The sequence below is a fragment of the Balaenoptera acutorostrata genome, chromosome 3 (genome assembly GCF_949987535.1).
Source record: "Balaenoptera acutorostrata chromosome 3, mBalAcu1.1, whole genome shotgun sequence".
Lineage (NCBI taxonomy): Eukaryota > Metazoa > Chordata > Mammalia > Artiodactyla > Balaenopteridae > Balaenoptera > Balaenoptera acutorostrata.
Window position 1 is genome coordinate 78,275,564 of NC_080066.1, and position 16,299 is coordinate 78,291,862.

The 16,299-nt window shown below is 37.2% G+C and overlaps 1 protein-coding gene across 1 annotated transcript in view; it reads left to right on the top strand.

Annotated features, from left to right (window-relative positions):
- ADAM10 (ADAM metallopeptidase domain 10) overlaps positions 1-16,299 on the top strand; it is a 109,062-nt gene that overhangs the window by 45,422 nt on the left and 47,341 nt on the right. Inside the window, exons 5-6 of the mRNA XM_057543260.1 lie at positions 7,776-7,876; positions 14,348-14,497. Coding sequence (XP_057399243.1) covers positions 7,776-7,876; positions 14,348-14,497 — 251 coding nt within the window. The remainder of the gene's footprint in view (positions 1-7,775; positions 7,877-14,347; positions 14,498-16,299) is intronic.

Below are 16,299 nucleotides of genomic sequence, written 5' to 3' on the forward strand. Positions count from 1 at the left end.
TTTCAGAAACATAAGATTATTTAAAAATAACAAAGCTCTTATATTGTAAAACAGCTTTAAAACTCATCCTAGAAAGTAAAATTATATTTGGAAATTTTGTTCTTTTTTTCCGAGAAATATCACCTCATGATTGTGTTTTGCAGTGTTTGAGACGTTTTTACAAACAGATTGAATAAGAAAATTAATTCGTTGTACATCTGAATATTGCATTAAAGATGCAGTTTTTAATAAGTTGTCATTATACTGTCAAGTCATATGTTTTGAGAGTTTGGAAGAAGTTTATAGACATTTGATGTGGTAGTAAGAAGAATGAATTTGAAAGTTTTAAATTAAGACTTCACAAGCATATGCATTTAAAAAATAGGGATTTTCTTTTGGGGGCATTGTTTCTTCATCATACCTCATCAGCAAACTGTTCATGGAAAATAGAGTTTTCTGGAGTAGACCAGAAGATTGATGTAGTTCTGAATTCAATAGAATTCTGTAACTTTAGTACGATTGCAAAAGGGACTAGAATTAGTTCTAAACGCTAAGTTTGAAGATGATGGAAACTGAAGCTTAAAGAGTCTTAAGCCACTTGGGCAAGATATTTTCATGGCAAGGATCCATGTTTCCTGGCTTTTACTCCAGTACTTATTAGTTACATCGTAAGTTAGTAGAGACTTGTTTAAAGGTGGCTAAAGTCAAGGGACTTAGTGACGGTAAAGACAATTATTGTGAGGATTAAAAAAAAGATTAGGAGAAAGCTAAGGCTTTATTTTTGGTATCATTGTTGATTTTGCAGAAGTGTGGCTATCTTCCCTACTGAAAAATAGAGTAAATTTACATTTTAGGTTCAACTTTTTTTTTTTTTTTTTTTAAATTAATTAATTAATTTATTTTTTTTTAGCTGTGTTGGGTCTTCGTTTCTGTGCGAGGGCTTTCTCTAGTTGTGGCAAGCGGGGGCCACTCTTCATTGCAGTGCGCGGGCCTCTCACTATCAGGGCCTCTCTTGTTGCGGAGCACAGGCTCCAGACGCGCAGGCTCAGTAGTTCTGGCTCACGGGCCCAGTTGCTCCGCGGCATGTGGGATCTTCCCAGACCAGGGCTCGAACCCGTGTCCCCTGCATTGGCAGGCAGATTCTCAACCACTGCACCACCAGGGAAGCCCAGGTTCAACTTTTATGAGTGATGAGTTATAGAAAAACTAGTAGAAGTAGCATTGAGTATATATGTGTATATGTACTAGGGATAAGAGGCGCTAAAACTAGGTCTTTCACATCTCTTCTAGCACAGTTCAATGCTTGACGTTTATGCTAGCGACCTTGTGAGTGTGCCTGAGGACATTGGTTTAGGACTTGGGCCCTGTAAAGAGCTGCTTTACATTGTGATATCAGATTTATTATAAAAATGTTAAATTCTGTTCATGGTTTATAAATTTGGAGATTAGATCATCTCCATAAGCAATCTTGTTATCTTATATTTATATTCAAACATTAGACTAGGAATTCACTGATGTGGATTTTACTGCTTTCAGCAACTGTAGAGGCTTAGAATTGCTGGGGAAGGAAAAAATTGCCCTCTGCCCTTTTTAGGTTCTTCTAGGTGGTCTAAGAATTAAATTGACATGAGACAGATTAAAAGGAGAAAATCAAATTTAATTATATATGTACGAGGTCTCCATCAGAAAAATGAGGCCCCAGTTAGGCAATTGAGGTTTATATGGCATTTGAGAGGAGAAGGGGCTAGGGGTTTGGTACTTCAAGGGGGAGGAAAAAAATTATAGGAAGATGGAAAAGCAAATGTTGGGTAAACAAATGTTTGCTCTGCCATGCAGGGACAAGGGGACACAGAGAGGACTTGGTCTCTGGGCCCTGCCAAGTTCCTTCTACCACACCTAGCCCATTATCTTTGTAGATCTCTCTGTTGATAGTGTTGTTCCTGAACCAGGCCCTTTATCTAAATTCTTCTAGGCAGTTAAAGGACAGGTAAAAAGAAAGACTTCCTTAGTCTTCTGTTTCTTAAAAATAATCAGTCTAAAATAATCCTTATGCCAGAGAGAGACATTTTGGGGTGGCAGATTTTGTTCCCCTGCAGAATCATGGACTTAAAGGCAACCTTGTAGGGGACTTCCCTGGCGGTCTAGTGGTTAAGACTCTGCACTTCCAATGCAGGGGGTGCGGGTGTGATCCCTGGTCGGGGAACTAAGATCCCACATGCTGCGTGGCACAGCCAAAAAATGAGAAAATATTTTAAAAAAGGTGACCTTGTAGATCAACTACTGACCTTGTAGTTAAAACTGTTGCAGAGTTTAATTCATTTGCTTAAGATCACAGAAGTTAGTGGGAGACATGGTAAGGAAAAAGCCCAAGAGGTAATGTGTCAGAACTGAGGCATGGCATTTGTATGAGAAAGTAGTTTGAAGGGAAATCTGGACGAAGTTTTAGAATAGCTTTGTGACCTTATGCAAGTAAGTAACTTTACCTTTTCTGGGTGTCATTTTCTTCATGTTATAAAGTGAGTATGTAGATCATTAATACTTCTTATTTCTTCTAAAATTTGATGATTCCAAACTGCTTTTCCTCTAAAACTGGAAATATTTTTGGTTTTTCTGATTATCAAATGACTATATAAAATAGACATTTTTGCTTGTGAATTAAGTAGAAGATGAAGTGTATCCACCACCGTTAGCATTCTGGTGAATAGCCCTTTAGGTCTTACTTATCATTTTTTTTCTTAATAAATTTATTTTATTTATTATTTGAGTGTCTAATCTGTACAAGACACTTTCAGATACATTGGATACAGTGATGAACATTGCAAAGTTTCTGTACTAACGCACTTTGCAGTCTCCTGATCAGAATAATAGAGCAACATTTCTCCTGTTGACCTGATACCCGTGATTCCCTTGGCCCCCAACACTAACCTTTCTTAAAAAACAAGGGTGGGAAGGGACATGCCTGGACCAGCTCTGAGTTTCTGTTTCCTGGGAGAGCAGGGTTGTGAGTGCATGTTGAAAAGGGGACCATCTTTAGCTTACTGTCCTTCATACTATGCCCTTCTCTCCCTGCTCTCCCCACCCTCCCCAAACAGAGACTGGTTGTGGGGGATGGGGAAAGGGGCACTAGGGAGGAAGGGCCTCTGTCCACTGCAATTGGAAGAGGGAAGGGTATTTGGGGGCTGTTTGGCCCATCCGTCCATTCCTCCACACTCATCATCTCTCCTTAAAGAAAACAAAAAGTCTGCTCGTCTGTTTACTGTCTCAATGAATCCTTGTGGATTTTTGGCAACTTTGGGAGTCAATGGCATTTTCATGGGCAAGGACCCAACCTGCCTACCCTTCAGATACCTAACAAATCAACTTTTTGTACAGTGTCTGTGGAACCACTGTCTTTTAAATTCAATGAATATCATAAAAGTTGGGTCATTTGATTGAATTTAGTGATTCATAGTGTGTCATTGGAGGAATTACACCAAGTTTTTTTTTTTTTTTTTTTTTAATTTTTTTTTTTTTAATAGCTACTCTATTTATTTATTTATTTTTAGCTGTGTTGGGTCTTCGTTTCGTGCGAGGGCTTTCTCTAGTTGCGGCAAGCGGGGGCCACTCTTCATCGCGGTGCACGGGCCTCTCACTATGGTGGCCTCTCTTGTTGTGGAGCACAGGCTCCAGACGCGCAGGCTCAGCAGTTGTGGCTCACGGGCCCAGTTGCTCCGCGGCATGTGGGATCTTCCCAGACCAGGGCTCGAACCCGCGTCCCCTGCATTAGCAGGCAGATTCTCAACCACTGCGCCACCAGGGAAGCCCTTACACCAAGTTTTGATGGTTAGAGAGTTATCTCATAGCTAAAGCTTTGGACTCTGCAGTCAAATTCCTAACCTGGCAGTCACTTTGAGGGAGGGATGGCTTGCTGGGAATAGTGAGGAGGTAAAGTCTAGTCTAGTTAGTCTGTAGTGAGAAGTGGGTGTTTTATGCATCTCTTGGGCAGATGATCTGAACTGTAAATATTCCCCCTTCCTGGAGTGGATGATTGAGAGTTAACTAGAGCTATTTCCTGCTTGAGGTGGTATCACAATATATGTATTATTTATATCTGTGCTTCCTACAACAAAACAGAAGCAAGAGGTTGGCATGCAGAGGAACTGGAAGAAAAGCCGTAGATTTAAAGCTGATCTTTGTTTTAAATAGGCTGAATATTCTACGCCAATGACTCATTCTTTGTGAAAGAATATGCTGTTTGGCCTTTTCAGGGGAACTACAGTTGCATCCTATGATTTAGCATCTCAATGAGGGCTTATTCATTAGTTGAACAAAGGCTTTTTCTAGAAATGGGGATTATATTGTCAGTAATTTTAGAGGGAAAATGTCATTGTCCATTTTCATAGTTAATGTGGTGACCAGGGAAAATAGGCTCTTTTAGAAGTTTTGAAAGTATATGGGAAACATTTTATACTCGATTCCTTTTTTTCTGTTGGGAGAGTTTTGTGCTGACAGATTTTGAAGCATATATAAAATTTATGATATATAAGATACAATTTACAAAGAAACAAAACACTCTATTTCTTTTAAATATTCTAATTCTTGATGTTTCTTTTTTTAAAAACAATTAATTAATTAATTAAATTTTGGCTGCGTTGGGTCTTCGTTGCTGCACGAGGGCTTTCTCTAGTTGTGGCGAGCAGGGGCTACTCTTTGTTGTGGTGCGCGGGCTTCTCATTGCGGTGGCTTCTCTTGTGGAGCACAGGCTCTAGGCACATGGGCTTCAGTAGTTGTGGCATGCAGGCTCAGTAGTTGTGGCTCACAGGCTCTAGAGTGTAGGCTCAGTAGTTGTGGCACATGGGCTTAGTTGCTCCGTGGCATGTGGGATCTTCCTAGACCAGGGCTCGAACCCGTGTCCCCTGCATTGGCAGGCGGATTCTTAACCACTGTGCCACCAGGGAAGTCCCTTGATGTTAATAATGTTTTAAATTATAGTGTACTATATAGATAATAGTTTTATTTTTAAATTCCCCTACACATTTATAAATAACAAGAGAGTTTCAGTAGTTTGCCAAAAAATTTTGAAGGCCATGGAGCAGTTGTAATTTTCCCCATTGATTATTAAGATCACTTTGTATAGTTTCAGCTTGCATGGTCAGTTTTACTGCCTATAATACTGTGATAAAGCGGGGACTGCCTGAAGTTAAACAGTGAAATAGGATTGAGAAGGGACTCTGGAAATACATTATCATTGTCAGGTGGCATAAAGGAACTGCTTGAGGTTACAGATTATAATTTTTTTTTTAAAGATTTATTTATTTATTGATTGATTGCTATGTTGGGTCTTCGTTTCTGTGCTAGGGCTTTCTGTAGTTGGGGCAAGCGGGGGCCACTCTTCATCGCGGTGCGCGGGCCTCTCACTATTGTGGCCTCTCTTGTTGCGGAGCACAGGCTCCAGACGCACAGGCTCAGTAGTTGTGACTCACGGGCCCAGTTGCTCCGCGGCATGTGGGATCTTCCCAGACCAGGGCACGAACCCGTGTCCCCTGCATTGGCAGGCAGATTCTCAACCACTGCGCCACCAGGGAAGCCCCCAGATTATAATTTTTGAATGAGAATAGTTATAGTTACCAGTTGCTTCTCCAGCCCCATTCAACTGGAGCGGTATAGGTAGAGAGCTGAATTTAAACAGGTTTTGGTGGAGAGTTGGGAAGGGGGTGGTGGCAAGGGAGTTTAAGGTAAATGCAGTGGAGTAATTATAATAATAATTGACTATGGGATTTAAGCTGAATAAGGAGAAAGAGAATATCCACTAGTGAACAGGGTGGTAGCATAGGTGGATTGAAGGGTTTTTGAGATGTCAAAGGATTGTTGGAGTCTAAAGGGAATGTTCTGAAAAGATGAGTGGTGGAAAGAAAAGATGAGGAAGTTGAGATTAAGAAGGGGTTTCAGAAATTGAAGTAAGAGAAGACAGTTGGAGAAAAGGTAGGATGAGTGTATTGGAAGGATCATCCCCATTAATGTTGAAATCACTAAGAATTATGATTGGGTGGTATCAGAGAGAGTGACAGTGAGTTAGGAGCTATAAATAAGGTAATAGAGGGAAGTAGTGAATTGGAGGCAGCAAAAACTTATAGTAAATTGGAGTACTTGATGGTGTAGTCTCATGACTATAAAAGCTGAGCCCCAATGAGAATAGTCCTGATGTTCCCAAGGCAGGAAGTGGTAGATAGCTGTGAGTGTTTAAGTAAGTGGGGGTCAAGGGAATGTCTTCCTAAGAACAGGGAGAGTTCTGGGGTTCCCCCTTGATTTCTTTTTTTTTTTAAATAAATTTATTTATTTATTCATTTATTTAATTTTTGGCTGCATTGGGTCTTCGCTGCTGCACGCGGGTTTTCTCTAGTTGCTGAGAGTGGGGGCTACTCTTTGTTGTGGTGCACGGGCTTCTCATTACGGTGGCTTCTCTTGTTGCGGAGCACGGGCTCTAGGTGTGTGGGCTTCAGTAGTGTGGCGCATGGGCTTCAGTAGTTGTGGCGCATGGGCTTCAGTAGTTGTGGCTCCCAGGCTCTAGAGCGCAGGCTCAGTAGTTGTGGCGCACGGGCTTAGTTGTTCCATGGCATGTGGGATCTTCCCGGACCAGGGCTCAAATCCGTGTCCCCTGCATTGGCAGGCGGATTCTTAACCACTGCGCCACCAGAGAAGTCCCTAAGTCTATCACTTCTTCCACATTTATTGATTGGAATTTTACAGCTGTTGCAATCTTGACCTCTGGTAAAAACTAACGTTTAAATCAGAGCTGTTATATCAATGTAAGTAGGTTGTCCATAACCCCTACCTCCTACCTGCCAGTTTAGATTTGTATTGTGATATTTAGTTAGTATTTCCAGTGAAATAGGTCACTAGTGTCCACTTCAGGGTCTAGATTTACTTAAGAAACAGTGTTTCTAATTATAATTCTATGTATTATAAGTATATGCTACTTAAGGATGTTTCAGTGCTTCCCCTCTAACCCATGTCTCCATATTTTATTTTGATAGTTCTCTTAATTATGGGTAGTAGATTGAATTATAAAATATGTTCATGAACTAAGGAGAACCTTAACAAGGGAAGTATGTGAACTTTGAGAGAGTGGAATAAACTTTTAAATGACTACACTAAATTGAACAGCTGTCTGGAAATAGAAACAATTCAGTTAAGGCTAAATTAATCACTGTTTAATTATAAAGGGAAAACAAGTGATAATAAAATAGTTATTGCTTTGTAAAGCATTCACTTCAATTATACATTGAAGAAATTTAAACTCAGTCTGCTTTTACTATGCCATAGAGCATGTTTCTAGGTTACTTTCCCTTATGACTAGTTGGTATTCATTGAAGGAATTCAAACCAAATATGATATTATATTTGCCTAACTGTAGTTCAAATTGAGGTAGCTTTGTACATTTGCAGAATAAGAAATTTAATGTGTTTGAATGGAAAGTTATAAATTACAAAATGAAGTAAATTGCAGTGTTAAAATGCTCTATGTATCTGAAGTGGGACAGGTTGGGAAAGTTAAACGCAGAATAAAGAATGATTATTGTTCTTTTTTAGAATTCACAAATCATTCATATGACAAAAACTTAGAGACCAATGATGTTGAAGGAGAACTTCAGAACCTGCCAGGTTTTAAAAGTAGAATGCCTAGCATAATGCCTTTCCCATTGGAGCCCAATAAGCATTTATGGCTTTCATTAATTATGACAGTTAAATTTTCATTTATAAGATAATTGGTAATACCTAAACATGTGACAGTAATAACATTTCTTCTTTGTGTTTTAGACTATCCCCATAAATATGGTCCACAGGGGGGCTGTGCAGATCATTCAGTATTTGAAAGGATGAGGAAGTACCAGATGACTGGTGTGGAAGAAGTAACACAGGTAAGGATTTTAATACAAACTTGTGTTTAAGAAATGGAAGTGAACTTGGGTTTGTGTTTCTGCATTAAAAATGTATGTTCTAGGATTTCTAAAAGATTTATACTGCCGTCGGGAAATATTTGTATTTTTTAATGCTCAAAGAGGCCAAGTAACTTGCTTATAATAAAGGTGTGATGCTGCGATTTGAGTACAAATCTGCATGACCCAAAAAACATAACGTGTCCAAAATATTCTCTTACGTGTTTTATCATAAAATTTAAAAATATCCAGTCTGAACATGTATTTTGTATAAATGTGTTTGTATTAATATGAAAATTAGAGTGACCAACTTCCCCTGGTTTGCCTGAGACTTCTCCAGTTTAACGTTGAAAATCATGTGTCTCTAAGCAAACCAAGATTGTTAGTTACCCTAATAAAAATCATAGTAGTTTTGATATTTTAAGTTTTTCTGCCATTCACTGTTGACGTTTTATTCTTTTTTTGACCTCCTTTATTTCATTCATAGGTGATAGTTTTATGGTTATTTAAAACACAAGTTTAAAATTAAAAAAAATTTATTTTTATAATAAAACATCATATATCTTGAACATCCTTTCTAAAAGTAGTAGCATCGATTAACATTTCTTGAGTCGCAAATGCAGATTTGTATGTTTCTTGATCTGCAAAATGGCATAAATAATACCATATCAAATGGGTCTTTTTAAGTCTAAGTGAGATTTTATTCTTGTCTTCATTGAACAATTTTGTATTGATCTCCCATATGTCAGAAGATCTGTGATAGGTTCTGGGAATATGTGGAAATTAAGATGAAGGCTTGTCCTCACAAAGTTTATAGTTTAATTGGAGACACAGAAAAATTGAAGATAGTAGGAAATTGAAGAAGATTAAGCAAAGGGTGATATTCTACACACAAGAAGACTAGTTAACCTAGCCTTGCAAGTGTTTGAGGACAATAATCAGAAACTAAAAGAAAAAGCAGAAATTAGGTTGACCATGAAGAGATGGAAAGAGGAGGAACAGTATATACAAGGCCAGAGAGATAGCAAGACCAGTAAAGAATTCTTAACTTCAGAGTGAGGTGCAAAACTAGAGACAAGGAGACTAATTAGGAGTTGCTGCAGTTATTCAGTTGAGAAGTGATAGTGGCTTGTACTAAGGTATCAGCAATGTGGATAGAGAGGCTGAGAGTATAGATTGCTAGATATAATACCATTTAACAGTGGCTAGACATAACATTTAATATACAAATGTAGGTTGTATTTTTTTATATCAGCAGCAGAACACCAGAAATGTCATTTAAGAGAGGATACCATTAAAAATAATATCAAGAATATTATGTATCAAAGAATAAACGTAACAGAATTATAAGACCTGTGTAAGGAAAATTACAAAATTTTATAAGAAATGTTACAGATGATTGATTTTATTATGGAGAGGTATACTATATAAATTGGAACATAATACCTAATATAAAAACATTAATTTTCCCCATATTGATTTGTAGATTCAGTGCAATTCCATACAAATTACAACATGATTTTTCACAGCACTTGATGGGTCTAAAATGTTACACAGAAAAGTGAAGGCTAAGAAGAAGTGAGGCCCATCTGAAGGTGATGAACAGGAAAGAGAGATTTACCCTGGAAGATATTAAGACTGACTCTAGTAATTGAGAGTGTACTTTCAGCATAGGGATGTACAAATTGACCAGAGGAGTAAAATTGAGTGCTCAGGAACAGATCCATATGTATATGAAACTTTGTTATGTGGTAGAGGTGAAATCTCAAATCAGGGAGGAAAGTAGAGACTATTGAATAAATGGAGCCAGAGAAAATGTTTATCCATTTGGAAAAAATGAAGTTGGATCTTCATCTCACATCATATTTAAAGCAAAACAAAACTCTGTAAAGTACTAAAACGAAAACTTTGAAACTCTTAGAACAAGTAAGTGGAGATTTCCCTTTCCAGCCGTGATAGAGTAACAGGTATCCAACTAGCCATCCTGCAAAAAACAACTGGAAAACAAAACAAGAACAACAACAACAAAAAGAAACAATTGTTTTCAAATATTGGCCAACAGGCAGTACAGGATTGAGATACCTGAGAGAGGAGAAATAAATATCTCTGTGATTCCCCTGACTTTTTGACTGGAGGCAAAATTTTAGGAATGGCACAATGAAGGGCATTTCAACAAGAGTAAGAAGTGCACAGCGCTGTTGCACAATTGAAGAGATACGTTCAGGTTCTGGAAGGCTGAGGTATCTGGATTTATGGACATAGTACCTGAGAGGAGAGAGCTATGCTGAGAAAAAGCTATAGATATCTGCACAGGGGTCGCCTTGAATCTTAACCAGATTCTAAGCTTTGCATGCACAGGGTAGGATTCTATGAGAAAACTACCCGAGAAAGAAAAACTACTGAGGAATCTATGAACTGAACAACTATCAGAAATTGTACTTGGTAGAGATCCCAAGCCATGCTTGGAGTAGGCTAATCTCACCGTAGACTAAAGGCTACTCCAGACCTGTCCTAACTAAGCTGAAAAACCAAACTTCAGGAAGATCAAGGTGATTTTCAAGTAAATTAGTTGCCTGTCAGAACAAAGCTCAATAATACTTGTTAAAGAAGGACACTGAATGCAGATACTCAACGATGTAGCATTCAGAATGTCAGATGTTCAGAAAACATTGCTAGATGACAAGAAGCTCAAGAAGTTGGAAAATGTGATCCATAATCAGAACAAAAAACCACCCAGATAGAAACAGACTAGAAATTACAGGCATTAGCACATGAGGGCTTTGAAACACCTCATATTAATGTGTTCAAAAAACTACAAAAAACTATGAAAACAAAGAGAAGAGAATAGTAATTATAATAAAAGAACCAAATATAATCCCCCAGTGGGGATTTATCTAGTCATTGACAAACAGATTTTCAAAGTTATATGGAAATGTAAAGGACCTAGAATAGCCAAAACAATTTTCAAAAAAGAACAAAAGCTAGAGGACTTATACTACCTGATTTTGAGATTTACTGTAAAGCTACAGTAATCAAGATGGTGTCATCTTGACCTCCAGATAGACTTAGGTCATGGAGCAGAATAGAGAGTCCATATATGTTTGGCCAGTTGATTTTCACAAAAATCCCAAGGTAATTTAAAGGACAAAAGAGCAGTCTGACAGATAGTACTGGAACAATTGAATATCCATTAAAAAAAAAAGAACCTCAACTTATACCATTACACCTTATACAAAAATAAACTCAAAATGGATAATAAATCTGCATGCTTAAAGCTAAAACGTAAACTTCTAGATAAAAACATAGAGGAAATTTTTGTGACTTTGGAATAGACAACAATTTCTTAGGACACAAAAATACCCTGCCGAAAAAAATTACGAACTCGACTTTGTCAAAATTAAAAACTTCTCAAAAGATACAGTTAAGAAAATGTAAAAAGAAGCCACAGACTGTGAGAAAAATGTCAGCAGTACATATATCTGACAGAAGCCTTCTCCGGAATATAACAAGAACTCTTATAACTCAGTTTTTAAAAAATGGTCAAACCTCAATTAAAAAATGGGCAAAAGCATTTGAAAAGACACTTGACAAAAGAAGATATTAAAAAATATTTTGTATTTTGAAGTAGAGAAACACTTTGAATAAGGCATGGAATCTTTGACTATTAAAGAATTGATGTATTTCACTCTATGAAAATTAAGAGTGAAGGACACCTTAAAGTGAAGACAGTTATAAACTTTGAGACAATATTCACAATTCATAACATTGACAAAGAATTGTTTTCAAGAAATAGAGAAGTAGTCCTTCTCCTGTTTAGAACAACTAATAGAGATCAACCTGACCTCAAAATATGAATATTTAAAAAAATATATGTTTATGTTTATATTTGTGTCTGCATGTGTGTGTATTTGTTAGAAGGCGTTGGAGAGATAACAAAGCTGTGAAGAAGTGTGGGACCAGATCTTAGGGAAAAAAGAGGGCACTTAGGAAGGTGAGCCTGACGTTCAGGGCTACCTTTTCTCTAGCTTTATCTTCCAGTTCCTGAGGAGGTAGCTAAGAGACTGAAAAACTGAATAGAACCCTCCAGATTCTTGAGGCTAAAGATAAAAATACTATTTCGGGACTTCAGGTTGGGATCTTGAATGAAAGACTGCTCCCTAGAAGTAAGGGTGTATCAGAAAGTGTTCTGCCTCCCCTCCCAGGGGTTAAAGTTTCACACCACATCTTCTTAATCTCTGATTGGATTAAGGTAATGGAGGATTACTAGTGCACCAAGGCTCATTGCCTGCCAGAAGTGAAAACAGATTTTCTCTTGAGAAAGATATCATTACTTGTTGCCTCAGATTATATCTATGGTTTTCCATGTACATCATCTGGCACTCAGTTCAAAATAATCAGCACATTAGCAAATGAGACAACATGATGGAAGAGTGAGAGGGAAAAAATTATTTATCAAACATTAGCCATTCAAGAATAAATGACAGGTATACACCCTCAGAGAGCTTACAGTATAGCTGGGGTGTCAGACATGTAAACAACCTAAAGGTGTGTGAATAATGAAATGATCAGACACAGATACAGACTTTATAATATGTTCAAGTACATAAAGAGGAAATTAAAAATTTCAGCAGAAAATTGAAAATGAACAAAAGAACCTGATGGAAATTCTAGAATTGAGAAATATAACAACAGAAACGAAGGATTTGACGGGCTTAGATCTGAATAGTACGTCATAAAAAAATAGGGTAAACCACTTAGAAACAAAAGTGTAGAAAATACAGAAAAGAGCTTAAGAGACATAGGTGATACATTAAAAAGGTCTAAAGTATGCGTAATTGATATCTCAGAAGGAGAAAAAATGAGAGTGGAATAGGGACAGATGGTGGCTGAGAATTCCACATATGACAGAGAATATCAAACAACAAATTTAGTAAACCCTGTAATTAGCGCAGGAAAAGTCTTTCACAAAGAAAATAACACTAGTACAATATTAGAAAAGTCTAAAAACCAAAGAATATACTCAAAGCAACCAATAAAAAAAGTCTAGTCACCTTCAGAGAAGCAACAGTAAAAATGACAGCTCATTTCTCATTGGAAACAGTTGAAACCAGAAGACAATGGAATGTGCTGAAACAGTAACTGCCATCCTAGAATGATGTACTGAGCGAAAATAGATAAAAGTACAATGAAGACAGTAACTAAGAGAACAGTCAAACATGGAGTTGTCAAGGGAGAAGGAAATTATAAAATGTGAGTGTAAATTTGGAATTGTGGCTTAAAATTTAATTAAGTTGAATTCTCTATTACTCTGTCATCAAAATTCACTTAACATGGTGCTTTTAGATGTCAACAAATGTTTAAGTGCTTGGATTCAGTAGCAGTGTTAATTCTTTGAACAAATACTTATTGAGTGTCTACTGTTTGCCTGCGAAGTGTGTGTTAGCTGATAGCAGTATAGTGAGACGCAAACACCGAGATAATTCCTTCTTTCCAGAACTCTCATTCTAGTGGTTGAAGTAATAATGGTGGTGGGCTGGGGACAGAAAATAAACAAATAACCACATGATAAACTGTAAAGGACATGGGTACATTGTTCTGTGAGGTGGTATAAGGGGTGAATTGATCTCTGCTAAGTCTGAAGAAGAGAAGTTAACTAGATCAGGAGAGACAGCATCACCGTGTGCAAAAGACTGTGACAGGATGCAGACCCTGTGTTGGAGGATTGGAAAGAAGGCCTATGTAGCTGTAGCACAGAGAGCTATTGTTGGGTAATGTGGTAGGGTCTCTCTGTGAAGTAATATGGAATGGGACGAAACTGGGCAGGTAAGTAGAGTCTGCAGTGCTGACTGGGTGGTGCATATAAAGGATTTACGACTTTATCCTTAGAGCCATGGGAAATCATTGAAATACAAATGCAGGTGGGTAATATTTTGAAAATTGTGTTTTGAAAGGATTGCAGTATGAAGATTAGATTGAAGGCCACAAGTGGATAGAGGTAGATTCCCATCGCTCAGATTGCAATACTCTAGGTAATAAGTGATGGTGGCTTCGGCTAATGTGATGGAGCTAGAGGTAATGGACAGATGCCCTAAGTATTTAGAAGCTAAATCTGACAGGGCTGGGTGATAGATTGGGTATTAGAGGTGAGGTAGAGGAAGATATCAAAGTATTGTAAACTAGTGTAAGACTTGCTTTATATTTACATATTAAATGGTATGTTTTGAAAATGTTTCAAAGTTAAAGAATTGCTTGAATAAATAAGTCATCTATATAGTAGAATGTTATGAGACTGAAAGTGGTGTTTATGAAGAATTTTTAACAGTGCAAGGAAATACCTATGGTTTTACATAATAAAGTAGGAAGTGAAATTGTTTATAATGTGTATTCTTAACTATATAAAATTATAATAGTGAAGCATACTGCTGATTAGAAATGACTCTTTTTGACATATAGACACCTCAAGAAGAACATGCTATTAACGGTCCAGAACTCCTGAGGAAAAAACGTACAACTTCAGCTGAAAAAAATACTTGTCAGCTTTATATTCAGACTGATCATCTGTTTTTTAAATATTATGGAACACGAGAGGCTGTGATTGCCCAGGTATTTATAATTTTGCTACTATTTTAGTTTTCATATTCTCATATTGTTTCATTATACCTGTATATTCCTCTAAAAATTAAAGTTAGTGCATATCTCATTTTGGAAAAATAAAGAGTATTTTCAATTGTGATATGAGAAAATATGTACGATAAGAACACAAATAACTGAAAGACCAGTTAGGATATTTTAGTGTCATTCTAAAGAGAGATGTAAGAAAATGATTTCATGAAGGAGATGATGACACTGGGAGCTGAGCTTGGAAAAGAGGGTCAAATTGTCATTTGTGGTCTTAAAGGAGGGAAAGATAGAGGAGTCTTTCCAATAAGAATAATTAATTTCTATTCTGTATTCTCCTTGTACTGAACACTTTTTAAGTTACATTACTATCTACATTTGTGTCTTATTGAAGTATAAATTTTTTGGAGACACTCTTCAAAATATCCTTCATTTTGAAGGTATCCAGTGAGAGTTTGATGAATGCATTTTGAGTCCAAGGATTTGAGACTGAGAAGGTGGAGGTGTCATTAGTATAAATGGTAAACTCATTTTGTTGGTGGTGATGAACTTACTTTTAGATGCGTTTAAAAGCCCATGTACATGGTGATTATAGGGTATTGATAATGTAGAACTGGAGCTTGGGAGAGGTTAGCCTTGAGCTTTCTGCATGGAATTTAAGGGTGCAAAAGAGATAGTTAAAATAAGGAGAGAGAATGAAATCAAAAGGGAAGGAACTGGGAGATAAAATCTCTTTATAGTGAATAGGATGACAAGGAGAAGCTATGGGCTAAAATATAATAGTTAAAGAGGTAGGAGATAAAATAGGATTAGCCAAGGAATAAGCAAAGTTTCACAACAAAATGCATAACCAATAGTGTCATATGTGGAGATACCAAAGAGAATGACTACAAAGTAATTAACTCGATGTATATGTATGTCAAATATACAATGTATATTTGTATATGTATGTCAAATCATGATGTACACTTTAAATATCTTACATTTTATTTGTCAATTATACCTCAGTAATGCTGAAAAAAAGAGAGAATGATTATAAAGGTTAGCTGATTTTTAGTTGTTAGAATATTATTGATGGACTTTAAGCAAGCTCTCAATAAAGTTGTGAGGGTGAAAACATTATGAACAATAAGGAATGGGTTGGCAGGAGCAGTTAGGGTTTCAAGAGATGTGAAAAACAGAAAAAAAATGGTGGCTTAGGAATAATATGGAATATTTGAGTGAAAGGGGGATACATGAGAAGTTGGTCAGAAGAGGAAAATGATCCAGTAGAGAAGCAGTGTAAGATATGAGAAAGAAAAACTGATGTGAAACAATGTCCTTGAAGATCCAGTAAAGATTGGGGTTAAGAATATAGAAAAGTTACTCTTTAAGGAAGAGTTACCATTTGAGGGAGATAGAAATGGATAAAGATAGAAAAGTTTGGGGACTTCCCTGGTGGCGCAGTGGATAAGACTCCGTGCTCCCAATGCAGGGGACCCTGGTTTGATCCCTGGTCAGGGAACTAGATCCCACTTGCATGCCGCAGCTAAGGAGCCCGCCTGCCGCAAGTAAGACCTGGCGCAACCAAATAAATAAATAAATATTAAAAAAGAAAGAAAGAAAGACAAGTTTGAAGATTAAAAGAGCAGGAGATCAAGATGAACTCTCAGTAAAGTAAGATGTCTGATCAGTCATCTGTGGAAAAATGTTTGAACTACCACTGTTGGGGGTGGACAAGGAACAGTGAGAATTGGATAAGGGATTGCTAGGCCAAGCTGAGGGTAGATAGCACAGATTTGTAATGG